Source organism: Oncorhynchus nerka, linkage group LG10 (genome assembly GCF_034236695.1).
Source record: "Oncorhynchus nerka isolate Pitt River linkage group LG10, Oner_Uvic_2.0, whole genome shotgun sequence".
NCBI lineage: Eukaryota > Metazoa > Chordata > Actinopteri > Salmoniformes > Salmonidae > Oncorhynchus > Oncorhynchus nerka.
The window spans coordinates 43,099,008-43,125,493 of NC_088405.1; the positions used below are offsets into that span (position 1 = coordinate 43,099,008).

The window sequence follows — 26,486 nt, forward strand, 5'->3', positions numbered from 1 at the left end:
CCAGAATAGCGCAGGGTCAAGGAGGTTTTAAGGGAGATACGAGATAAGGGAGATGCAGCGAATACCAGACTGAGACCGCCTGGTTTTGGAATAATAATTTTAAAAAACGCTACCCTCCTTTTGCACTCTGTGATGGTAAGAGATCTGCAGTTATTGTTGGAATATATTATATTAGATCATTCCAAAGCATGCTAATGACAGCCGCTGTGTTAAATGTATGCTCATCGGTTCCTTACTATGTCAGTCGTCGTTCTTTTGTGGTTCATATAGCCAGCCTACTGTCGACAATCTTCTCGTTGTTTGGTTTTTTTGTTGCTTGATCTGTCAAATGTTATACACGGTCGGCAACTGAGTGAAGAAAAGAGTTTAGGAAAAAGCGCACGGATTCATGATGCTATAAGACAGAGGTAGTTAATAAAGTATGTCATTCATACATGACTGGATCATTTAAAACGTATATCATAGTTGCCATTGGCTATTATGGAAAACTCTTTGAGGCACTAAACAGTAAAACAAAACAAAAAAGCATATTAAAGCGGTTGAGCTCGACATTCCAGACTGAGATAAAAAAAAAAAAATACTGTATTTACTTTTTGATATGATTTAGAAGCATAATCGCATTTTCAGCAGATTTTCTGTGCTTCTTCACTTACTTGTGTTTTTAGAGAAAATCCTTTTACACAAACAATAGACAGTTACCAGCTGGTCCCAGCTGGGAAGGGGAGCAGCAATTAGATGGACAGGGTCTCGCTCTGCCTGATCCAATCAATTAGTTAGTGCTCTGCTGTCTGAGGAGCCTTTGTCCACGGGGATACTGTCCTCAAAGACCTGAGCCTGTATGGCTCCACACGGCAGACATCTATAGCCTACAACAGACTAAACTAGAATAGAAGAGGAAACAGCTATAGAGTAAAATAGAATATAAAATAAGAGACATCAATAGAAGCGAATAGGAAACATCAGCAGAAAATAATAGGAGGGAGCATCAATAGAATAGACTGAGTTATATTGTTCAAGCACTGGTGGACATTTGCCTTTGGCATCACCTCAAAGGTAACACAGTATGGATAACCACAGAATATATACTAGCAATCCTTGCTATATGAGTCACTTTACAATTCCCAGCAAGTGGGTTAACCCTATTGGGGCAATGTGTTTAGGGTGCCTTTCATAGCAGTGACCTGGGTTTGCTTCCCTGCCCCACCTTCCCCTACACTGGTGTCAGAAGGGAGATGGTGGCCGTGAGGCCTTCGGAACGCATGGCTGGATGTGTGAGGGCACAGGGATGTTCCTTCCTGTTCATTGTAGTGATCCTTGCTATCTGAGCCACGTTACAATTCTCATCAAGTGGGTAACCCTATTGGTGCATAGGGTGTTTGGCATTCACGCCAGCTACCCAGGTTTGTTTCCCTGTCTTCCCCTACAATCATATTGATTTATTTTCTAAAGTTGTGAGGAGCATATGCCTGGTCTGTCTCTGAAGGTCCATGTGCTGGGGTTTAATAATTCATGTAAATGGTGACAGACTTAGATGCTTTAACGTTGTGGAATATTTATACATCTATTTTAGTTTATGAATATGTATGACCATGCTGGATGATCCAGTTATCCAGTCATCTCTGTCAGTGAATCCAGAGGAGAACTGGGCCCCTATCTCACACACACACACACACACACACACACACACACTGCTGATTCTGTGGTCACAGAGTTAAAGGTCCCAGACCAGGGTTAATGGATTAACCCCACCTGTAGTGTCCTGTAAAATCTTTCACTCCCATCAACCTGTGGCGCTAACTAAACCTCAATGAGAGAGCGAGAGATCCTCTTACCAACCAGCACCTACAGGGCTGTGACAATACATCGAATCAAGGATGATTATTGATACAAATGGGACAAGTCATTTGATTATGTAAATTGAAACATTTTTAAATAGGACATTGTAGTGCAGTCTCCAACATTACCTCTTCTCTATATGAGTTAGATAATAGGTTAGTGTTGTTCGTCCTGCTGTGGTCGAGTCTAATGATATGAGCTGATGACAGGTGACTTTACAGATGGTTAGACTGATCATTGGTGCCAATGCAATTTGTGATTTAACCACTAGGTGCCAGTGTCCTCCCACTAACCCCAATGAGAACCACTCAACGACATGGGAACACCAGTGTTGTGCGTTTAATTGATTCTCACAATGAAAAATATGGACTAATTGTTTAAGTACTCTACACCAGGGATGGGCAAACTTTTGTGGAACTCATTCGGAGTCTCAACTTAATGTTCAGAGTTAGAATAGTAGAATACTAAGGTGCCATTTCAAAAATGTTTTTAGTTTTCCTCTTATGTCAGTCAGTCCAATTGGCAACAGATTTTCACGTGAATATAAAAACATCAGCTAAAAAACATTTCCACCAAACTGACTTGTTGTGGGTAAAAATCAGTGTGTGATGATGTAGTGAACACAAAATGTACTTTTTCGCTGAAGTTTTCATGTATAGAATAAAATCTCAAGCTCAATGTGTTTCCATCGCATTTTCAACTCTACAGATAGTTTTGTCACACTAACGGTTGTGTTAAATAGCAAATGTATTCGGACAAAATGGTGCTGTAGAAAAAACACAGTGGCTGCATTCCAAACAATTAAAAGACACATTCTCTCCCCTCAGCCCTGAAATTAAGTGGACACTTCTGATGACGTATCATGACATCTGACGAGTATACACTTGCAGGACAAGGGTGGAGGGAGGAAGGAATTTATTTTAAATTGCCCGGAAATTCATCACTTGTTCATCCCGCGACGATTGTGTTTTCAGCCACCGATAGCTTGTGGTTGCTTTATACAGTGGGGCAAAAAAGTATTTAGTCAGCCACCAATTGTGCAAGTTCTCCTACTTAAAAAGATGAGAGGCCTGTAATTTTCATCATAGGTACACTTCAACTATGACAGACAAAATGAGAAAAGAAAATCCAGAATATCACATTGTAGGATTTTTGTATGCTCTATAGTCAATTATGATTGCATGTCTACTTATATTAACTATATAATTATTTATATACGCCTACTGTATGATAGTTAGCAAATTAATTGCCTCGCTACTTCTGAAGAAGGAAAAATGTTTTATTTCTACAATTTCAGAATTAAACTCCGACACTGCAGGGTTTGGAGGAGATTTTAAATATTTGTTGAACCCACTTATTGACAAGTTTCCCAGCAGAATAGCTATACCCTCTCCTCAAGCTAGGCCTCTTAAAGCTATTTGTGATGATCTGGGGAATGCTGATGTATGGTGAACCTTTCATCCCGCCAACAGTTTTTGTTCTCTGCACCTCATTGGATGTCAGACTAGAATAGATTACTTTTTTATGCCCAGGATGTTTTTATCGTCTGTTTTATCTACTAATATAGGAAGCATAGTCATATCGGATCATGCTGAGGTGATCCTGGACACACAACTCAAAGGGTCACAGTGACAATATTAGGCGTAGTGGGTGCGGAGTCAGGTGCAGGAGGCAGAAAGTTCTGAATAGCACTTTATTCAGCACCGGGCAAAATAGTATATACAACGAAACTGAGCGTCATAAAACAAATGCCCAAAACAGGAACCAAACCAAGATCGCACTACCACACATACAAAGTGAGAATAAACAAGCCCGCACGAAGAGCAGACGGGCCTACCGACTTAAATAGCCAAACTAAAAGTCTAAACAAGAAACCGGTGAAACAAATCAGACCAAACCAACAGAGAAGGGGAAAAAGGTGACGACCGCCGAGCACCACCCGAACAGGAAGGGGAGCCACCTTCGGTAGGAGTCGTGACAGTACCCCCCAGTTTTGCCTTGAAGAATGGGCAAAAATCCCAGTGGCTAGATGTGCCAAGCTTATAGAGACATACCCCAAGAGTCTTGCAGCTGTAATTGCTGCAAAAAAGGTGGCTCTACAAAGTATTGACTATGTTCTGCACACTCAAGTTTTCTGTTTTTTTTTTGTCTTATTTATTTTTTGTTTCACAATATAAAATATTTTGCATCTTCAAAGTGGTAGGCATGTTGTGTAAATCAAATTATACAAACCACCCAAAAATATATTTTAATTCCAGGTTGTAAGGCAACAAAATAAGAAAAATGCCAAGGGGGTGAATACTTTCGCAAGCCACTGTAAGTATTCAGACCCTTTACTCAGTACAAGGTTGAAGCACCTTTGGCAGTGATTACAGTATTCTTGGGTATGATGCTACAAGCTTGGCACACCTGTGATTGGGGAGTTTCTCCCATTCTTATCTGCAGATCCGCTCAAGCTCTATCAGGTTGGATGGGGAGCATTGCTGCACGATTTTCAGGTCTCTCCAGATATGTTTGATCGGGTTCAGGTCCGAGCTCTGGCTGGGCCACTCAAGGACATTCAGAGTACTGAGTACTCTGGAGCAGTTTTTCATCAAGGATCTCTCAGTACTTTCCTCTGTTCATCTTTCCCTCGATCCTGACTAGTCTCCCAGTCCCTGCTGCTGAAAAACATCCCCACAGCATGATTCTGCCACCACCATGCTTCACCATAGGGATGGTGGCAGGTTTCCTCCAGATATGACGCTTGGTTTTCAGGCCAAAGAGTTCAATCTTGGTATCATCAGACCAGAGAATCTTGTTTCTCATAGTCTGAGAGTTTTTAGGTGCCTTTTGGCAAACTCCAAGCGGGCTGTCATGTGCCTTTTACTGAGGAGTGGCTTCCGTCTGGCCACTCTACCTTAAAGACTTGATATCTGGAGTGCTGCAGAGATGGTTGTCCTTCTGGAAGGTTCTCCCATCTCCACAGAGGAACTCTGGAGCTCTGTCAGAATGAGTCACCTCCCTGACCAAGGCCCTTCTCGCCCGATTGCTCAGTTTGGCTGCGCGGTCAGGTCTAGGATGAGTCTTGTGTTCTTGGGGATCTTCAATGCTGAAGATATTTTTTGGTGCCCTTCCCCAGACCTGTGACTCAACTCAATTCTGTCTTGAAGCTCTCCGGACAATTCCTTCGACCTCATGGCTTGGTTTTTGCTCTGACATGCACTGTCAATTGTGGGACCTTATATAGACAGGTGTGTGCCTTTCCAAATCATGTCCAATCAATTGAATTTACCACAGGTGGACTCCAATCAAGTTGTAGAAACATCTCAATGATGATCAATGGAAACAGGATGCACCTGAGCTCAATTTCGAGTCTCATAGCGAAGGGTCTGAATATTTATGTAAATAAGGTATATCTGTTATTTATTTTAAATAAATGTGCAAAAATGTCTAAAAATCTGTTTTTACTTTGTCATCAAATTGATAAAAATAATTTTAGAATAAGGCTGTAACATAACAAAATGTGGAAAAAGTCAAGGAATCCGAATACTTTCCGAAGGCACTGTACATAATATTTTATTACAGAGGTTAAAGCATTTTTCTTTGTTAACTCTCAATCAACAGACAAGCTTGTCACTCCTTTGGGAAACCTGTAAAGTGTACGCCAGGGATCTGATTATGTCATACTCAGCCACTAAGAGATGGGAAAAAAACATGAAAAGCAAAAACATTAGAGGGTGAATTGGCAGCTGAAGAAGACTACATAAAAATTTCCACTCCTGAACTATTAAAAAAATATCAGTCCTTAGATCAACATTGGACTCTCTCCTAAAACAGGACGCTGAAAATAAAATTAGATTTGTCTGTGGAAAGCTTTATGAACATGGCTATAAACCAGGAAAATATTTGTCTTACCTAGCTAAAAAGACAGCAGACTCCCAGTCAATTGCTATTATTACTGATTCTGATTGCAACCATTTATATAAAAATAAATGGCTAAATTAGTAATTGAAGACATTTTATGCAAATATTTATGCCTCAGAACTGACAAATGATGCACCCAAAGTAAGATTGAGCTCCTTACTATTTCCGAAGAACAGAAGTCTCTCCTTAATGTCCCTATTACCAAGGAAGAGATAATGTTTGGAATTGAGAATTTGCAAAATGGTAGGGACCCAGGATCAGACAGGTTTTGTAGTGAGTTCTATAATGAGTTCCATGGCCTGATCCTTGAGCCATTGCTTGATATGTTTAACCAATCATTTTCAAATGAAAGTCTCCCTCAAACACTGAGGGAAGCTAACATTTCACTTATTCTCAAAAAGGGAAATGCCCAGAGTCTTGTTCCTCATACAGACCTATTGCCCTTATGACCGTGGATAGAAAATTGCTTTCTAAAATCCTAGCCACAAGACTAGAAGAGTTATTGCCACTAATTGTGAAAGGGGACCAAACTGACTTGATTAAGGTCCGCAACTCACATAATAATGACAGGCGTCTTCTTAATGTTATTCAAGCCTACCAACGAAGTGCTGTGGATTGTCTCCCTAGATGCTGAAAAAGCATTTGACCGTGTGGAGTGGTCCTACCTATTCTTAGCTCTGACTAAATTTAGTCTAGATGACAACTTTATAAAATGTGTTATGGTTTTATTTGATGACCCTCGGGCTGCTGTCCTTACTAACGGGCTAAGGTCAAATAGCTTCTCCACACAAAATTATGTCATGGCTTTAGAAGCTTCTAATAGAACAATTGACATAATTTGGGTCAATTGGAGGTGTACCTGTGGATGTATTTCAAGGCCTACCTTCAAACTCAGTGCATCTTTGCTTGACATCATGGGGAAATCCAAAGAAATCAGCCAAGACCTCAGAATTTTTTTTTAAACCTCCACAAGTCTGGTTCATCCTTGGGAGCAATTTCCAAATGCCTAAAGGTACCACGTTCATCTGTACAAACCATAGTATGCAAGTAAACACCATGGGACCACGTAGCCGTCATACCGCAGCAAAGGACCTTGTGAAGATGCTGGAGGAAACGGGTACAAAAGTATCAATATCCACAGTAAAACAAGTCCCTGTATCGACATAACCTGAAAGGCCTCTCAGAAAGGAAGAAGCCACTGCTCCAAAACCGCCATTAAAAAAAAGCCAGACTACGGTTTGCAACTGCACATGGGGGAAAAGATCAAACTTTTTGGAGAAATGTCTTCTTGTCTGATGAAACAAAACTAGAACTGTTTGGCTATAATGACCATCATTATGATTGGAGGAAAAAGGAGGATGCTTGCAAGCCGAAGAACACCATCCCAACCATGAAGCATGGGGGTGGCAGCATCATGTTGTGGGGCTGCTTTGCTGCAGGAGGGACTGGTGCACTTCACAAAACAGATGGCATCATGAGGGAGGAAAATGATGTGGATATATTGAAGCAACATCTCAAGACATCAGTCAGGAAGTTAAAGCTTGGTCGCATATGGGTCTTCCAAATGGACAATGGCCCCATGCATACTTCCAAAGTTGTGGTTAAATGGCTTAAGGACAATGAAGTCAGGTATTGGGGTGGCCATCACAAAGCCCTGACCCCAATCCAATAGAAAACGTTTGGGCAGAACAGAAAAAGCGTGTGCGAGCAAGGAGGCCTACAAACCTGACCCAGTTACACCAGCTCTGTCAGGAGGAATGGGACAAAAGTCACCCAACTTATTGTGGGAAGCTTGTGGAAGGCTACCCAAAACATTTGACACAAGTTAAACAATTTAAAGGCAATGCTACCGAATACTAATTGAGTGTATGTAAACTTCTGTCCCACTGGGAATGTGATGAAAGAAATCAAAGCTGAAATAAGTCATTCTCTATTATTATTCTGACATTTCACATTCTTAAAATAAAGTGGTGATCCTAACTGACCTAAAACAGGGCATTTTTATTTACTAGGATTAAATGTCAGGAATTGTGAGAAACTGAGTTTAAATGTAATTCGCTAAGGTGTATGTAAACTTCCGTCTTCCACTGTATGTACTCTCACTGCGGGTGAATGCATGAATGCATTGATGAAGCTGGTAACTGAGGGTGGTATTCTCCTCAATGCCATTGGATGAATACCGGAACCTATTCCAGTCTGTGCTAGTAAAACAGTCCTGTAGCGTAGCATCCGCATCATCTGACCACTTCCGTATTGAGCGAGTCACTGGTACTTCTTGCATTAGTTTTTGCTTGTAAACAGGTATCAGGAGGACATAATTATGGTCAGATTTGCCAAATAGAGGGCGAGAAAGAGCTTTGTGCACGTCTCTGTGTGTGGAGTAAAGGTGGTCTAGAGTCTTTTTTTTTTTTCTCCTCTAGTTGCACGTGACACTTTTTTGTGGCCCCCACTCCCATCAAAGTTGCCCATACCTGCTCTACACACTGTGTGTGTGCGCATGTGTGTGCGTGTGCTTCAGGCATTCGTTTGTGTTCACCTGTCAGAGAACAGGCTGAGAAGAAAATGCCGTTGTCTATGTCAGCAATGGTGTTAATGTGCAACAATATAACTCATTAACTCTATATAGCTCTAACTCTATAAAGCTCTGTCTATTACCCAGGTTGTCACTCTCAGAAAGACAAACATAGATTTGACCTTACGAATTGGTCAGCCTCTTGTCCCTCTGTGCACTCTGCTCTCTGTCCTGCCTAACTCTCTCTTCCTCTTTCTCTCCCCTCTCTCTCAGCTCTCCACTTATCTCTCTTCTCTGTTTTCTCCTCCTTCTTTATCCCCTCTTCTCTGCCCTCTGTCACAAAACACGTTCTACAGGAAACAAGTGTTTAAAATAAATCAGTTTAGCCGACTCCAGGACACAGAGGCTTTACTGGTGTCATAGGTTAGTGTTACTCCAGGTCAGGGTAGATATTACGTAATACCTCACACAGTGGGCCGGGACAGGATGTGGATTAGTAATTATTGAGAGACCGTATTCTTTTAGTTTTCCTTTAGTATCTAATGATGCTTTATTCCATGTTGCAGCCTTGTCGTGTGTGTGTGTGTGACCCCAGATGGCCTGGTAAAGTAGGTTTCACAGGAGCCCTGTGGTTTACTAGAAACCATGTGACTGGGAGCTGACTGGATATGGGCATGCCGGAAACAAGCGGTGAGAGGGACAAAGGCACTGTGTGTGTGTGTCCCTCACCCCTTGTTTCCTGCATTCCCATATCCAGTCAGCTCCCAGTCACATGGTTTCTAGTAAATCACAGGGCTCCTATGAACTGCAATAGATCTATAACACACACACGCTCTCCAAATAATAAAAACATGTATCTGATGATTTATGCATATGTACCAGTGGAGGCTCCTCAGGGGGGACCATCCTCCTCAGTGAATTTCAGAGAAATGTAAATACTGAACCATTTAACCATCGAATTTTAGATAAAACTATACTAAATATATTCACGTCACCAAATAATTGATAAGACACTTTTGCAATGATGGTCTACAGTAGCCTCAACAGCACTTTGTAGGGTAGTACCATGGCATAGCCAGAGGACAGCTAGTTTCCATCCTCCTCTGGGTACATTGACTTCAATTACAAAACCTTGGAGGCTCACCCCCTTCCATAGACTTACACAGTAATTATGACAACACCCTCCAACCTATCAGTGCTCCTGCAGTGGGAACTGACATGTTATCCACCCAATCAAAGCACCAGAAAATGAATCTAGTACTGAAAGCGTAAGCTGACCTGTTAAGCTGACCTGTACTGCTAGCTAGCACTGCAGTACATAAAATATAGTGAATAGTTGACGCAAAGAGAGAGAAAGACAATAGTTGGACCGTTTTAAATAAATAAATTCCTTCAAAAATGAGGGAAGAAGCCCGAAAGAAAGAGGCTGCGTTTCAAACACGTAAAAGACACACACTTCTCCACTTCCACTTATATTCCTTGGGGGAATCCCTGATGGCCATCTTTACCGTCGGTCCAAACAATTAGCCAAGCAAGGGAAGTTGGCAAAGTAAGCCCCTCAGCCCTCGTTTCTGATCGAGTGTGTGAGTATACAATTCTATTCACTCCGGGGCCTGAAATACACCAACATCAATTCAATATGGAAAAGTCAATATACAAGTGTAAGTAAAAACAAATTTAAATAAGTTAGAAATTGAACTACCAGTGCATATGACGTCGCAAAAGGGTCGGAAACTTTCCGGCAAATTTCCAGCATTTTTCCAGTCCAGGACCCTCGCGGCGGGCCCCGGACTGGGCAAACTCGTTGCGGGCCCCGGATTGGTCACCCTCATTTCACATTCTTAAAATGAAGTGGTGATCCTAACTGATCTAAGACAATTTTTACTAGGATTAAATGTCAGGAATTGTGGAAAAACTGTGTTTAAATGTACTTGCCTAAGGTGTATGTAATCTTCTGACTTCAACTGTAGGTCCTGGATGGCAGGAAGCTTGACCCCAGTGATGTACTGGGTAGTTCACACTACCCTCTGTAGTGCCCTATGGTCAGATGCCAAGCAGTTGCCATACCAGGCGGTGATGCAACCGGCCAGGATGCTCTCAATAGTGCAGCTGTAGAACTTCTTGGGGATCTGGGGACCCATGCCAAATTTTTTCAGTCTCCTGAGGGGGAAAATAGGTTGTCGTGCCCTCTTCACGACTGCCTTGGTGTGTTTGGACTATAATAGTTTGTTGGTAATGTGGACACCAAGGAACTTGAAACTCTCAACCCGCTCCTGTCGATGTTAATGGGGGTCTGTTCGGTCCGCCTTTTCCTGTTGTCCACAATCAGCTCCTTTGTCTTGCTCACATTGAGGGAGAGGTTGTTGTCCTGGCACCACACTGCCAGGTCTCTGACTTCCTCCCTATAGACTGTCTCATCGTTGTCGTTAATCAGGGCTACCACTATATTGTGTCATCAGCAAACTTAATGATGGTGTTGGAGTCGTGTTTGGCCAATCTGTCGTGGGTGAACAGAGAGTACAGAAGGGGACTAAGCATGCACCCCTGAGGGGCCTCAGTGGCAAAACATTTATAAAATCAAAAGCTTACCTTGACTTGGAAGAGTTCCAGTGATGGATAGCCATAGCCAGCTAGCTAAGATAGCATCTCTCTCTGTTTGAGCTGGGTGTTTGAGTCGGCTGTATTTGCTAGCTAAGTAACTGAAAGTGAAAATAATACTAAATATGGCTAGCTCACTCTCTCTGCATTCCAAACACGCAAAAGACACACCCTCTCCCCTCAGTCCTGAAATTAAGTGGACACTTCTGATGACGTATGATGAGTTGAGACTTGCAGGGCAAGGGGCGAGAGAATAATGTGTTAATTTTAAATGGACCACCCTTGCCCAGAAATTCGTCACTCGTTCGTCATACAGTTATGTTTTCAGTCATCATGAAACCACCAGGAGGTGTTGTGTGTGCTTTATATGCACTACGGTCAATTATGATAGCATTTTATATCTTGGGTAGAAGACAACGCATCCGCAGACATTGAATACTAGCCATCCGACGATATCAGGTCAATTGAAAATTACAATGTGATGTCAGGGAAAGTTATATGGCTAACCAAACAAAAATATATTTACTTGTAAGATATGTGTTTGATGTAGGGTTGCACATTTTTGGGAATATTCAGATACCTTTCTGTGGCAATTAAAGGGAGTATATGGGAATTACCAGAAATATATGCAAATTAATATTGTTACCATTTAAATATAGATTTGTAGAGTTTTTTTGAGTTGGATAAATTTACCATATTGTATGGAGGCAGACACATAAACCTTTTACCTTATCATAAGTAGACATAATTGCAAATTATTAAATCTTTCCAATATACATTTTTTTTAACAATTTAGTTACGAATTGAACTTGAATTAAATGAGTTGACTCTTCACATGGGATGATTTCACTGAACAACTAAATAAAGGGAATATTGAATGATCCCTAATGATCCTTCGCATCTCCCAGTCCCTACTGCTGAAAAACATCCCCACAGCAGAATGCTTCCACCACCATGCTTCACCATAGGCATGGTGCCAGGTTTCCTCCAGATGGGATGCTTGGCATTCAGGCCAAATAGGTCAATCTTGGTTTCATCAGACCAGAGAATCTTGTTTATCTTGGTCTGACAGTCTTTAGGTGCCTTTTGGCAAACTCCAAGCGGGCTGTCATGTTCATTTTACTGAGGAGTGGCTTCCGTCTCTCGGCCACTCTACCATAAAGTCCTGATTGGTGGAGTGCTGCAGAGATGGTTGTCCTTCTGGAAGGTTCTCCCACACAGAGGAACGCTTGAGCTCTGTCAGAGTGACCATCGGGTTCTTGGTCACCTCCCTGACCAAGGCCCTTTTTTAAATATTTTTTTTATTTCACCTTTATTTAACCAGGTAGGCAAGTTGAGAACAAGTTCTCATTTACAATTGCGACCTGGCCAAGATAAAGGAAGGCCCGGTGGGGCTCCGCGTAGGCAGTAAAACGGGTCCGGATAGGTGACTGCAGCCCAGGAGTGATTGATGGAACTCAGGAGTGATTGACGGAGCTGGCTAGCTCCGGAATAATTGATGTTTGCTCCGGAATCGACGAAAGCCGATAGTCACACGGATAGAGATCCAGGTATGAATGTCCAGAGAGCGGTTGAAATCCAGGGACATGGAGAGAGAAATTGGTCCGGTATGTTCCGTTCCGAGCCGCGCTGCGCTGCACCGTACAAAACTGGCGATAGATTTTCGAGCTAAAGGATAGCTGATGACCACAAACCGTGGTTAGCTGAATACTAACGATTTGCCAGTAAAGAAGCGAACTAGCTTCTGAACTAGCTTCTGAACTAGCTTCTGAACTAGCTTCTGAACTAGCTTCTGAACTAGCTTCTGGCTAGCTTCTTGGAGGATTACAGATTTGAGGTAAATAATACTTTTTTATAAATATAAATTGGTGAGGCAGGTTCCAGGAGAGTGTTTTGAAGATGAGTTGATGGAAAATTTAAAAAATGTATGTGAAAAAAGTTGTAAATATATATATATATATATATATATATATATACACGGGACAAGACGAGGACAAAAGACGTCTGAACTGCTATGCCATCTTGGACTTACTTCTCCCCCGATTGCTCAGTTTGGCCGGGCGGCCAGGTCTGGGAAGTGTCTTGGTGGTTCTAAACTTCTTCCATTTAAGAATGATGGAGACCACTGTGTTCTTGGGGACCGTCAATGCTGCAGAAATGTTTTTGCACCCTTCGCCAGATCTGTGCCTCAACACAATCCTGTCTCGGAGCTCTACGAACAATTCCTTCAACCTCATGGCTTGGTTTTTGCTCTGACATGCACTGTCAACTGTGGGACCTTATATAGATAGACGTGCGTGCCTTTCCAAATCATGTCCAGTCAATTGAACTTATCACAGGTGGACTCCAATCAAGTTGTAGAAACATCTCAAGGATGATCAATGGAAACAGGATGCACCTGAGCTCAATTTCGAGTCTCATAGCAAAGGGTCTGAATACTTTTGTAAATAAGGTATTTCAGTTTTTATTTTGTATACATTTCCAAAAATGGCTAACAACCTGTTTTTGCTTTGTAGATTGATGACAAAAAAAACATATTTAATTGATTTTTGAATGAGGCTGTAACGAAACAAAATTGGGAAAAGGGGAAGGGGTCTGAATACTTTCTGAATGCACTGATAAGACAACAAAAAAACGGGTTTAAGTGAAAGGTCTACCTGGTGTCTTCAAGTGGCCACATTACCTCTCCAAAGCATGCACAGTTCCTAAGTAATTTCAATTTACTTTTATGACTCAAATAAGAGTCTTCAACTATAAGGTACTTTTTTTGAGCTCTCCTCTTTGCCGTTGAGGAACTACAGCAAGTTCAGTTGTAGTTGTTTTGAACACAGTCCTGCATCCCTGCTATCACACTTACTAACAATAGTGTTTGCACAATCCAAATCGCAATCTGAGTCAGATGGGTATCATTTCAAAGCTTGTTCTGTGGCCAACATGACTAGTTAAATGATCAAATACGGTCCTACACTGTTAGGCTTTCACAAGGCAATTCAGAGAAGCAGATTGTAATTTTGGTGTGCGTAGAAGGGGGTCATGAGTGCATTCAGAGGCGTGGTCCACAGCAAATTTTATTCACAATACAACAAACAGGCTCATTCTGTTCAGGACACCCCAGGGTATAACGCCATGTCATCTTGTAACTGTACATCAAACATAGTGATGATAAACATTAACACATGAGTTTTATGACATAGAAATGTAAAGTGCACATTTGGACTCACAAGTGTTTAGCCTGCTTGTATGACATCAAAGCAGTATTTATTATAATCCTCAATATCTAATTTTTCAAAATACATTGAGTTCTCATAATTGACAGCATTTCCCTCACTCAGACAACCAGTTTGTTTGGCAATAGTTGCCCATTTAGCAGGAGGGATGGGGGCAACTTATTGTCACACGCAGTGCTCAAGTTCAGAACGCCTCTCAGTTAATACTCATACAGAGCTGTGATGCAGAGACCCTGACCTCTGACCTCATGTATAGCATAACACTGTACAGCCACCGCGTTCCATATTTAGGCACTTAGGTCTAAATCAGTCATTTTCAACTTGTGTACGGGTACGAGTGTAAAGGGCTACCTTATAGATGTATTAGACACCAGACCAGGTCGCAGGGATGGCTAATTCAATCTCCTCTGAGTTAAGTAAACCTGCTTTTAGTTTGTTTTGCACCTTGCTTGTGTAATGGTCTCCAGGCTCTCTAAAGTTGGAGGAATTGGTGCCTCTAGGGCAATTCAACAGGCTGATTTGAGGACCTTTTTCCTGAAAAATGTGGGTTTCTATAATTGTGTTTTTCTTTTCGTGTATTGATGTGAATAGTTATGTGAACAGTGATGTGTACATTTGATGTGTATTTGTGTGTTTACAAGGTTCACCTGTGGAAGAGAGCTAGGTCTCAGCATGACTCCCTGTCGAAATAAAGGCTCAATAAAAAAATGTCTCCTGTGTTTTTCCATAGCTCAGCCAGTGTAACTTTATCTGTTCTGCCTTGATTCTATATTAACTCTTTCAGAGACAGATAGAAACACTAAAACACCTGCTGTCATGTGGATGTGACCAACTGGGTTTGAACCAAGGTCTTCAGCACCTCACAAAAAGTCAAGTTTGGGCATTAGCTTGGGGAGATAACAGGTCTAATCACATATGCGCGTGACAGTCACTTATTCAGGACAATAAAACCAGAATCATTTATAGAAGATGTTTGGTTGTGGATATGTGTGTTGTAAAATATTTAGCATTACTAATGATGTTTGATGTGTAGTATTTACTTTCCTGCTGTAGCTGATATGAGATTCTAGTTGATTAACAAAAGAAGTCGGTTCCTTCATGGAAACAGATAGTCTATTACATAATTCTTCATTGTATCTAGACTCAGGATATGACCCAGATGCCGACACAGGAGGCGGATGGTTCAGTTCTCAGATAATTTATTATAACACGAGGAGCAGGCAAAGGGCAGGTTGAGGACAGGCAGAGGTTTGTAACCAGACCAGAGTCCGACAGGTACTGGACAGCAGACAGGGTCAGGGCAGGCAGCAGTTCATAAACCAGTTCAGAATCGGGCAGGCAGAAAGTTTTGAACCGGAAAAGTACAAACCCAAAAAGATAGAGCGCAGGAAACACGCTGGGACGACCTTACAATAGAAGACGAACTGGGAACAGACAAACAGAAAACGCAGGTGTAAATACACAGTGGAAAATGGGAGACACCTGGTGGGGGGTGGAGACAAGCTCTAGACAGGTGAAACCAATCAGGGTGTGACACAGTGAGAGAAAGAGAGGGGGGTTGGAGAAAGAGAGGGAGTTTTTGGAGAGTGAGAGAAAAAGAGAGGGACTGATAATAACAGAATGTTATAATGGCTGTAGAAAACAAGAACATATTGAACAACAGTCAGTCACTGCATTCGTTTTAATATTTATTACAAAACACCTTGAAAAAGTATAAAAGTATTACAAATAGCAACATAGATACCAACAGTGTTTACGATAAACAGTTAGAAACGACAATGTCTGTAACCGAACATAATGATACATTAATGATATCCATTCAACACAACACATTTGTATGTGGTGTCTGTAGAACCTCTGTTGTCCATAGTTTCTCTGGTGTCTGAATGAACAAGAATCGGGGCTCACGGTCGGTATGTACTTTCAAAAAAAGTCTAAATAGAAAGTTACATGCAACCCCCAAAAAATGTGTTGTCTGAATCTAAGTATTGTTTTTGACCAAGCGTGCATGCTCTAAATCCACCTCTCCTGCACCTTCAATAAAATCCCTCATTACTGCCACGCACAGGTCGGCTGATCCAGCAACAGGAAAGGTAATTGATTGACAACATTGTATGAACGTCATAACAATCTGTTGTTTCAGCCGCGCTACACAGAATGCAATAATATTTCATGCAAGTCAATTATGTAGACCTTATAGGGTATGTTTGATGTACAGTACATCTTTCCCCAGGCCTTTATAGCCGATCGTCTAGTTAGTCCATAACGGCAGTAATGGTGATAGTTGCTCAGCGAAACTCCATTTTTTTGGTAAGTACGTATTTTGTCATTATTAAGCTTGAAAGCTGGTGAATGGCAAGTTGAATGGCTACTTCCTAGGCTTAAAGGACAATCGCCATATTCAACATCTCATGTAAACCCAGATTCGGGTTCGGTGTCTGTAGTGCCTCTGGTGTCTGTAGTTTTTCTGGTGTCTGTAGTTGTCATCTGGTGTCTATAATTGGTAGTACCTCTGGTACCGGTGCCTCTGGTGTCTGTAGTGCCTCTAGTGTATTGGTCTGGTCTGGGGTTACAGTGTAAACTAGCTAGAACACTACAGTACTGGTCAGGAGAATGGACAGGTACTGGCTCTGTGGTCACCCTAAGGCAGGGATTGGTGTTGCCCTTCTTTAGCTCTCTTTAGATTGTCCCCTGAGTTTCCTCTGTTTCTGTCCTCGTTTCCCCTGCCCTCTCCTCCTTCTCAGACACTTCTTCTTATCCAATCCGCTGGTTCTGGGAGAGAGAGAGAATACGTGGATATGTTTAGTACAGCTGTTGGAGGTAGAGGAAGGTAGAGAGAGAAAAAGAGAGAGGGTAAATGAAGACAGATAAATGATAGAGAGAGAGAAACTAGCTGAACGGCTCTTTGTAATCACAACATGTTGACAGGATTTTATGATCTGAATCACAGTCCAACTGAAACTAACGACTCAATTTTATCAAACCCACATGTCAGTATTTACTCTGCAGCATACTGCATACATGCATATTTTCATCTAGAGTCAACTAAAATCGCAAACCAGCCTTGCGTTCAACAACCTTTGCTACATTGTGTTGCCAAATTGGTTAGACATTCTAGATTGTCTTTCGGAAGTATGCCATATAACTACCCACTTACAGTAAAGTACTGAAAAGAATAGTAACAAATGCTGAAGTGAACCCAGCTAGCACATAACGTTCTGAAAACCATATGTTTCTTAGGTCTTGGTGAGACTGAGCGCGTCGTTGCCTGTGGTTATTTTCCATACAAACTTCCCACACCTTTCTGGGAATGGTGCAGGATACTTGCTTGGCTTTGTAACATTCTCAGCACATTATTTTCTTGGTATTTCATTACTTTAACAGAACAAAAAGTTCAAACATGGTTACATTTACAATTTTGGGTAATGTTCTAGGCTCTCCAACTGGTTTGACATAGGGAATGTTCTCATAGTTCAGAGAATGTTAAGAGACTACGTGCTTCTGTGGGAATTTCAGTAGTTCAGCATGATGTTTTCTGCAGGGTTTCCTCACTGTTCTATTTAAAGTTATGTTCTCAGAACATTAAGAAAACTTTCCGTAAAAAAACACAAGAAAGCATTAGTAGCGTTCAAAGAATGTTATTTAAAAACATATCCATTCCGTTCTCAGCGTCAACAAAACTGTCAAGTGTTAGTAAAAGTCTTATTGAAACATTCAATAAAAATGTTAAGGAAGTTATTCAAAATCCTTCAAATAACCTATCATTTCTGTTCTCCGAATGTTAATAAAACCTCTCAGGAAAACGTTCTCAGAACCTTCCTGCAACCTTAAAATGTAAGTTACCAGAACAGGTAACATTTTCTGTTACGTTCTCAGAACGTTTCAGTTTTACCGGTCAGGAAATGTACTGTATGGCTTTTGTTCCCAGAAACAATGGGAAACCAAAAGCTTACGTTCCCACAACTTCCAAGGAACCAAATGTGCTAACTGGGAAGTAAAGTGAAGTAAATTAAGTACTGGATGTTAAAATGTCTCTTACTTCTTCCAGCAGCGCAGTAGCTGTTTTCCCAGTTGTCCCATTGGATTCACACACACAGGCTCACTGGTCCTCTTCATTACCACTCTACAACACACAGAGAGAGACACAGTTAACACACACACAAACACAGGGACACAGATAATCATTACACATAATCATTACACACACACTGACATGACACAACACGAGGAGGAAACGCATGCTTTATCACACACATACACTCATACCAACTGGGTACAAACATCAATTCAACATCTATTCCACGTTCGTTCAAGGTAATTTCAATGAAATACCGTGGAAACAATGTTGACAATGTTGATTCAACCAGTGTGTGCCTAGTAGGTAGTTACGGCAGGGTAGCCTAGTGGCTAGAGCGTTGGACTAGTAACCGGAAGGTTGCAAGTTCAAACCCCCGAGCTGACAAGGTACAAATCTGTCGTTCTGCCCCTGAACAGGCAGTTAACCCACTGTTCCTAGGCCGTCATTGAAAATAAGAATTTGTTCTTAACTGACTTGCCTGGTTAAATAAAGGTAAAATAAATAACTAAAATAGCTTTGAGGTTAAACATTTTACTATACTATAGCTTGTCTGTGTGCGTGCACATGTCTGGGTGTGGGCCGTTCTGTGTGCATGTGTGGTCTGATACTTACATGATTTGGTCAGTGTTGCAGGTGAGGCCTTTGAATGTGACTTTGAGGTCAGACAGTGGTCCGCTGACAGTTCTCTTTGTGTCATAACACTCACACCTCCCTGGAACAAACTGCCCCTCACCTTTACCCACTGTAGAGACGGGCACGGAAACAGCAAATGGTGATTCAGGTGAAATTCCTCATGTCACACACGGTTTAACTCTCATTACACCACGTGGGAAAATAATATTCCAGAAAAACAGACCGACAGACTGACTCACAATCACAATGTTGCTGATACAAACTTTAACCCAACCTGTGTGCGCCTGTCCGTGTGTGTAAGGTTATTACCTGTAAGCAGTAGGCAGTAAAGTGACAGACTCGCCAGCAGGTAGACAGACAGGACAGAGTTCATATTTCAACTGAGAACTGAAGTGAACAGTAGAGCTGCCTGAGCCTCTTATGTATCCACACACTCCGCCCCCTAAAGCCCGTATCTGGGGTTTCCAAGCATTCACACGCTTACTGGAATTTCCCTTTCTCCCTTTCAGCGAAAGTAAATATGAGTATGTATAAGCTGAAAGATGAATCCTAAGTGTTGTTGTCCAATGGTTAACTCCAATGAGGGGAGGGGTGGTAGGGTTAGGGGAAAATATTGAAGGAAAATATATATAAATATTTTTTGTACATTTTATGTACAAAACAAAAAAAGAGTTCAACAAATCCAAATATATTTTAGATTCTTCAAAGTAGCCACCCTTTGCCTTGATGACAGCGTTGCACACTCTTGGCATTCTCTCAACCAGCTTCACCTGGAATGCTTTTCCAACAGACTTGAAGGAATTCCCACAAATGTTGAGCACTTGTTGGCTGCTTTTCCTTCACTCTGTGGTCCAACTCATCCCAAACCATCTCATTTGGGTTGAGGATGGGTGTTTGTATTTACCCAAGTTCTTTCTCAACTCCGGGACGACCCGCCAGCTGATTTATTTTGCCTGATGCAGGACTCTACGGCGATAGGAGAGAGACTGACTGAAACATTCAAACCTCCATTAATTTACAAGATGATAGTCTAATAGCTCGGCTAGGTGTGAAAAATCCCCCAATTTGTGCCACAGTTTAGACTACGGATAGATGCTGCGGTCAATCAGAGTTCAGTCATATTGTGGAGTGTAGCCTAATGGCCAAAAAAGGGCGAACTTGCAATGTATTCGATGCTTAACTACTCTAAAGTTTTACATTTCTAACTCAATATCACAGACCAGATTTGCTGTGATGGAAAATACATCAACCCCTAAAATGTATTATAATCCACATAATAATTCAAACAAAATTGGCTGTAGCGAGAGGAGAGACTGCATGCTAAATGTAACGGATGTGAAACGGCTAGCTTAGTTAGCGGTGGTGCGCGCTAAATAGCGTTTCAATCGGTGATGTCACTTGCTCTGAGACCTTGAAGTAGTAGTTCCCCTTGCTCTGCAAGGGCCGCGGCTTTTATGGAGCGATGGGTAACGATGCTTCGAGGGGTGACTGTTGTTGATGTGTGCAGAGGGTCCCTGGTACGCGCCCGGGTATGGGCGAGGGGACGGTCTAAAGTTATACTGTTACATAAAGACAATCAGAATATGTCTTGAACCCTGCATTATAACTTTGAACGAAAGCCAGGAATGAGTGAGTCACTCAGCCCTATGCTATTCCCGCTTCTGTGGCCTATTTGACTGTTTGTTTAATAATATCCTACTGATTCTATGATCACCAAGCCTCATGCCACCGCAAAATGTTGGACAAATCAATTTCGCAAATCCAGCTGTTTTTAAGCTTTCCTATGCTGTACTAAAGGCTTTATCATTTTTATTCATTAGAACAGACTTTCTGGTATTACTTCTACTTTTGTAGTTTTGTTTACACTGTTCCAAACTAGCAGATCAATTATATTGTAATCTAACAGCACCTGTTGGTCATGAAAACAGTATCTCTCGCAGTTTTGTCAATGATTTTACATGGGGCCTAATTCACATTATTGTTACGATAAACTATGAGTGGTGGGTAGAATCAGGCGCAGAGAGCAGGGTTCCTTCGTTTATCACAAATTTATTCACCGGTGCAACCAAAAATGAATGACGCCAACACACAAGGCGTTAATAGTTGCCAGTCCAAAAACAACAGGACAAAATAGACCGGATAAATAAAGAACACGAAAAGCAAATAACCCATCAAACACAGAGTAACAATAAACAAGCCCGCACAAAAACCCAGCAGGCCTAGTGCCCTTAAATACCCTACAAACAAACCCTAATACAAAAGAGGTGTACCCAATTAACCAATAACAAACACAAACGGAAAAAGAATCGATGGCAGCTAATAGGCCGGTGACGACGACCGCCGAGCCCCGCCCGAACAGGAAGAGGCACCCTCTTCAGCGAGGTTCGTGACAGTACCCCCCCCTGACGCGCGGCACCCGCAGCGCGCCGACACCGGCCTCGAGGACGACCCGGAGGACGAGGCGCGGGGCGATCCGGGTGAAGGCGGTGGAAATCCCTCAAGAGGGAAGGATCTAAAATGTCCCTCCCCGGTACCCAGCACCTCTCCTCCGGACCGTACCCCTCCCAGTCCACGAGGTACTGCACGCCCCCCACCCGGCGTCTCGAGTCCAGAATAGCTCGTACTGTGTACGCCGGGGACCCCTCGATGTCCAGAGGGAGTGGAGGGACCTCCGGCACCTCATTGTCTTGTAGGGGACCAGCTACCACCGGCCTGAGGAGAGACACATGAAACGAGGGGTTAATGCGATAATAAGAGGGAAGTTGCAATCTATAACAAACCTCGTTTATCCTCCTCAGGACTTTAAATGGCCCCACACACTGCGGCCCCAGCTTCCCGGCAGGGCAGGCGGAGGGGCAGGTTTCGGGTCGAGAGCCAGACCCTGTCCCCTGGTGCGAACACCGGTGCCTCACTGCGGTGGCGGTCAGCGACACTCTTCTGCCGTTCACTGGCCTGCCTGAGAGAAGCCTGGACTGCCTGCCAGGTCTCTCTAGAGCGCTGTACCCACTCCTCCACCGCAGGAGCCTCGGTCTGACTCTGATGCCACGGAGCCAGGACCGGCTGGTAGCCCAGTACGCATTCAAATGGCGACATATTTGTGGACGAATGCCGAAGAGAGTTCTGGGCCAATTCTGCCCACGGGACGTACCTCGCCCATTCTCCTGGCCGATCCTGGCAATACGACCTCAGAAACCTACCCACTTCCTGGTTTAATCTCTCCACCTGCCCATTACTTTCGGGGTGATAACCAGAGGTAAGGCTGACCGAGATCCCCAGACGCTCCATAAACTCCTTCCAAACCCGGGACGTGAACTGGGGACCCCGATCGGAGACTATATCCTCTGGAACCCCATAGTGCCGGAAGACTTGGGTAAATAGAGCCTCTGCAGTCTGTAGGGCCGTGGGAAGACCAGGCAATGGGAGGAGACGGCAGGACTTAGAGAACCGATCCACAACGACCAGAACGGTAGTGTTTCCCTGAGATGGAGGAAGATCAGTAAGAAAATCCACCGAGAGATGGGACCATGGCCGTTGTGGAACCGGGAGGGGCTGTAACTTCCCTCTAGGAAGGTGCCTAGGAGCCTTACTCTGGGCGCATACCGAACAGGAGGTGACATAGATCCTCACATCCCTAGCTAAAGTAGGCCACCAGTATTTCCCCCTAAGACCTCGCACCGTCCTATCAATCCCCGGATGACCCGCAGACGGTAGTGTGTGAGCCCACCGAATCAATTTATCACGGACACCAAGCGGTACGTAACTTTTACCAGTCGGACACTGTATAGGCGCAGGTTCAACCCTCAACGCCCGCTCGATGTCCGCGTCCACCTCCCATACCACTGGGGCCACCAGCCGAGAGGCTGGAAGGATGGGAGTGGGTTCGATGGACCGGTCCTCGGTGTCATAGAGACGGGACAGTGCGTCGGCCTTAGTGTTGAGGGAACCTGGTCTGTAAGAGATTGTACATCTAAAATGTGTAAAAAACATGGCCCACCTAGCCTGACGCGGATTCAGTCTCCTCGCTTCTCGAATATACTCCAGATTACGGTGGTCAGTCCAGATGAGAAAAGGGTGTTTAGCCCCCTCTAGCCAGTGTCTCCACACCTTCAGGGCTTTTACCATAGCTAGTAACTCCCGATCCCCCACATCATAGTTCCGCTCCGCCGGATCCAGCTTCTTAGAAAAGAAAGCGCAGGGACGGAGCTTCGGTGGCGTGCCCGAACGCTGAGACAGCATGGCCCCAACCCCAGCCTCGGACACATCCACCTCCACTATGAATGCTAATGAAGGGTCCGGATGCGCCAACACGGGAGCTCCAGTGAACAGTACCTTCAACTGGTTGAAGGCTCCATCAGCCTCAGCTGACCACCGCAAACGCACCGGTCCCCCCTTCAGCAGTGAGGTAATGGGCGCCGCTACTTGGCCAAAACCCCGGATAAACCTCCGGTAGTAATTGGCAAACCCTAAAAACCGCTGCACCTCCTTTGTGGAAAAAAACCACCTCCACATCCAAGATGGCGTAGCAGTCGGACGTGTGTTTTGTCTTGTCCCGTCCTGTATAGTGTAAATATAGTTTTTTTCCTCAAAACGGCCAGAAACAAATAACAAATTCCTCGTTTTTTTTTCTGTATATATTTCGTACATATTTTAATCTCACTTTCCAACTACAGGCTGAATATACTCTCCTGCAACCCGCATCCCCCAATGTGGTACGGATCTGCTTTTTCTATACTTTAGAATCTGAACCCTCATCAGAAGCTAGCCGCTAACTAGCTACTAGCTAGCCACTGCTAGCGGTCTTCAACGCTAACTAGGACACCAGCGCGACATCTACCCAAAGCATATCAGACTGCTTTTTCTCTACCACATCTCCGGATTCCTACCGCAAGCTCTGAACCCTTATACCGGATCATCGTAAATAGCTAGCTGCAATCCGAGTGGCTACTCCTGGCTAACGTCTCTGTCCCAGAGCAAGCACCAGTTAGCCTGGAGCTAGCCTCGAGCTAAGCCCATCTCCCGACTTGCTGAAGAGGTCCAAAAATACCTAATTTGCCAATTGGCCTGGACCCTCTACTGACCCTCTACTGCCGACACGGAGCCCCGCCGATCCATCACGACTGGTCCGCCGACATAATCGTCCGAGGGGGTTTCAACAGGCTTTTCCGCTGCGACATCGCCAAAGATCCATCTGCTGGCCAAGGCCCGCGAGCTTTCTGAATCGCTGTATCTCCAGCTCACCGCATGAAGAGGAATAAACAGACTCACCCCATCGCGACGTCCCCCAAAGGTTAACTCTCTAGCCCTCGCTATCTCCCTGCTTGCTAATTCGGCCTGCTAACGGCTAGCTTGTCAAGCTCCGGTCCGCTAACTGCTACCTTGTCTAGCTCGGGCCTACGAACTTTTAGCTTGTTAGCACAGGCCTGCTAACCGTCTGTACCACCGCGTCCCAATCACTCTCTGACCCCATTTACTTTCTATCTCTTTTTGATTTTTAATTTGTTTATACCTTCCGGAAACCTGCCTCACCCAATGTGATACGGAATCGCTGTTACTTTTACTCTTTTATTTTTATGACACACTCAAGAACCTCCAGACGCTAACCAGCTAACTAGCTACAAGCTAGTTAGTCATTGTTAGTTTTTTTTAAAAACCTGGATAACACTCGCCAGCCCAGCCCCCCTGCCCATCCACCGCTGCCCCCTGGACACTGATCTCTTGGCTACATAGCTGACGCACGCTGGACTGTCCATTAATCACGGTACTCCTTTCTGCTTGTTTGTCTTACCTGTCGGCCCCGTTGCCTAGTCAACGCCATTTTACCTGCTGTTTGTTGTGCTAGCGGATTAGCTTCGCCTACTGTTTTTTAGCTAGCTTTCCAAATTCAACACCTGTGATTACTGTATGCCTCGCTGTATGTCTCTCTCAGATGTCAATATGCCTTGTATACTGTTGTTCAGGTTAGTTATAATTGTTTTAGTTCACAATGGAGCCCCTAGACCCACTCTGCATACCCCTGTTACCTCCTTTGTCCCACCTCCCACACATGCAGTGACCTCACCCATTACAACCAGCATGTCCAGAGATACAACCTGTCTCATCATCACCCAGTGCCTGGGCTTACCTCCGCTGTACCCGCACCCCACCATACCCCTGTCTGCGCATTATGCCCTGAATATATTCTACCATGCCCAGAAACCTGCTCCTCTTATCCTCTGCCCCCAACGCTCTAGGCGACCAGTTTTGATAGCCTTTAGCCGCACCCTCATACTACTCCTTCTCTGTTCCGCGGGTGATGTGGAGGTAAACCCAGGCCCTGCATGTCCCCAGGTACCCTCATTTGTTGACTTCTGTGATCGAAAAAGCCTTGGTTTTATGCATGTCAACATCAGAAGCCTCCTCCCTAAGTTTGTTTTACTCACTGCTTTAGCACACTCTGCTAACCCTGATGTCCTTGCCGTGTCTGAATCCTGGCTCAGGAAGGCCACCAAAAATTCAGAGATTTCCATACCCAATTATAACATCTTCCGTCAAGATAGAACTACCAAAGGGGGCGGAGTTGCAGTCTACTGCAGAGATAGCCTGCAAAGTAATGTCATACTTTCCAGGTCCATACCCAAACAGTTCGAACTACTAATTTTGAAAATTACCCTCTCCAGAAATAAGTCTCTCACTGTTGCCGCCTGCTACCGGCCACCCTCAGCTCCCAGCTGTGCCCTGGACACCATTTGTGAATTGATCGCCCCCATCTAGCTTCAGAGTTTGTTCTGTTAGGTGACCTAAACTGGGATATGCTTAACACCCCGGCAGTCCTACAATGTAAGCTAGATGCCCTCAATCTCACTCAAATCATCAAGGAACCCACCAGGTACAACCCTAACTCTGTAAACAAGGGCACCCTCATAGACGTCATCCTGACCAACTGGCCCTCCAAATACACCTCCGCTGTCTTCAACCAGGATCTCAGCGATCACTGCCTCATTGCCTGTATCCGCCACGGAGCCGCAGTCAAACGACCACCCCTCATCACTGTCAAACGCTCCCTAAAACACTTCTGTGAGCAGGCCTTTCTAATCGACCTGGCCGGGTATCCTGGAAGGACATTGACCTCATCCCGTCAGTTGAGGATGCCTGGTCATTCTTTAAAAGTAACTTCCTCACCATTTTAGATAAGCATGCTCCGTTCAAAAAATGCAGAACCAAGAACAGATACAGCCCTTGGTTCACTCCAGACCTGACTGCCCTCGACCAGCACAAAAACATCCTGTGGCGGACTGCAATAGCATCGAATAGCCCCCGTGATATGCAACTGTTCAGGGAAGTCAGGAACCAATACACGCGGTCAGTCAGGAAAGCTAAGGCCAGCTTCTTCAGGCAGAAGTTTGCATCCTGTAGCTCCAACTCCAAAAAGTTCTGGGACACTGTAAAGTCCATGGAGAACAAGAGCACCTCCTCCCAGCTGCCCACTGCACTGAGGCTAGGTAACACGGTCTCCACCGATAAATCCACGATTATCGAAAGCTTCAATAAGCACTTCTCAACGGCTGGTCATGCCTTCCGCCTGGCTACTCCAACCTCGGCCAACAGCTCCGCCCCCCCCGCAGCTCCTCGCCCAAGCCTCTCCAGGTTCTCCTTTACCCAAATCCAGATAGCAGACATTCTGAAAGAGCTGCAAAACCTAGACCCGTACAAATCAGCT

The 26,486-nt window shown here is 43.9% G+C and overlaps 2 protein-coding genes and 1 long non-coding RNA gene across 3 annotated transcripts in view; 1 reads left to right on the plus strand and 2 right to left on the minus strand.

The window, feature by feature from the left end:
* Positions 1-26,486, plus strand: part of rassf4a (Ras association domain family member 4a) — an 83,023-nt gene continuing 56,537 nt past the window's right edge. The window contains exon 1 of the mRNA XM_029669971.2: positions 1-135. The gene's annotated coding sequence lies outside the window, so the exon portion shown is untranslated. The remainder of the gene's footprint in view (positions 136-26,486) is intronic.
* LOC115135353 (uncharacterized) lies at positions 5,266-6,072 on the minus strand. The gene is made up of 2 exons (XR_003864491.2): positions 5,903-6,072; positions 5,266-5,512 (listed from the first exon to the last, which is right to left on the minus strand). It is a non-coding gene; the product is annotated as an uncharacterized LOC115135353 (long non-coding RNA).
* Positions 15,755-19,207, minus strand: LOC115135352 (C-X-C motif chemokine 9-like). The gene is made up of 4 exons (XM_029669972.2): positions 19,100-19,207; positions 18,770-18,899; positions 18,119-18,202; positions 15,755-16,851 (listed from the first exon to the last, which is right to left on the minus strand). Exons 1-4 carry the CDS (start codon positions 19,161-19,163, stop codon positions 16,749-16,751), a joined length of 381 nt encoding a protein of 126 aa, XP_029525832.2. The 5' UTR covers positions 19,164-19,207; the 3' UTR covers positions 15,755-16,748.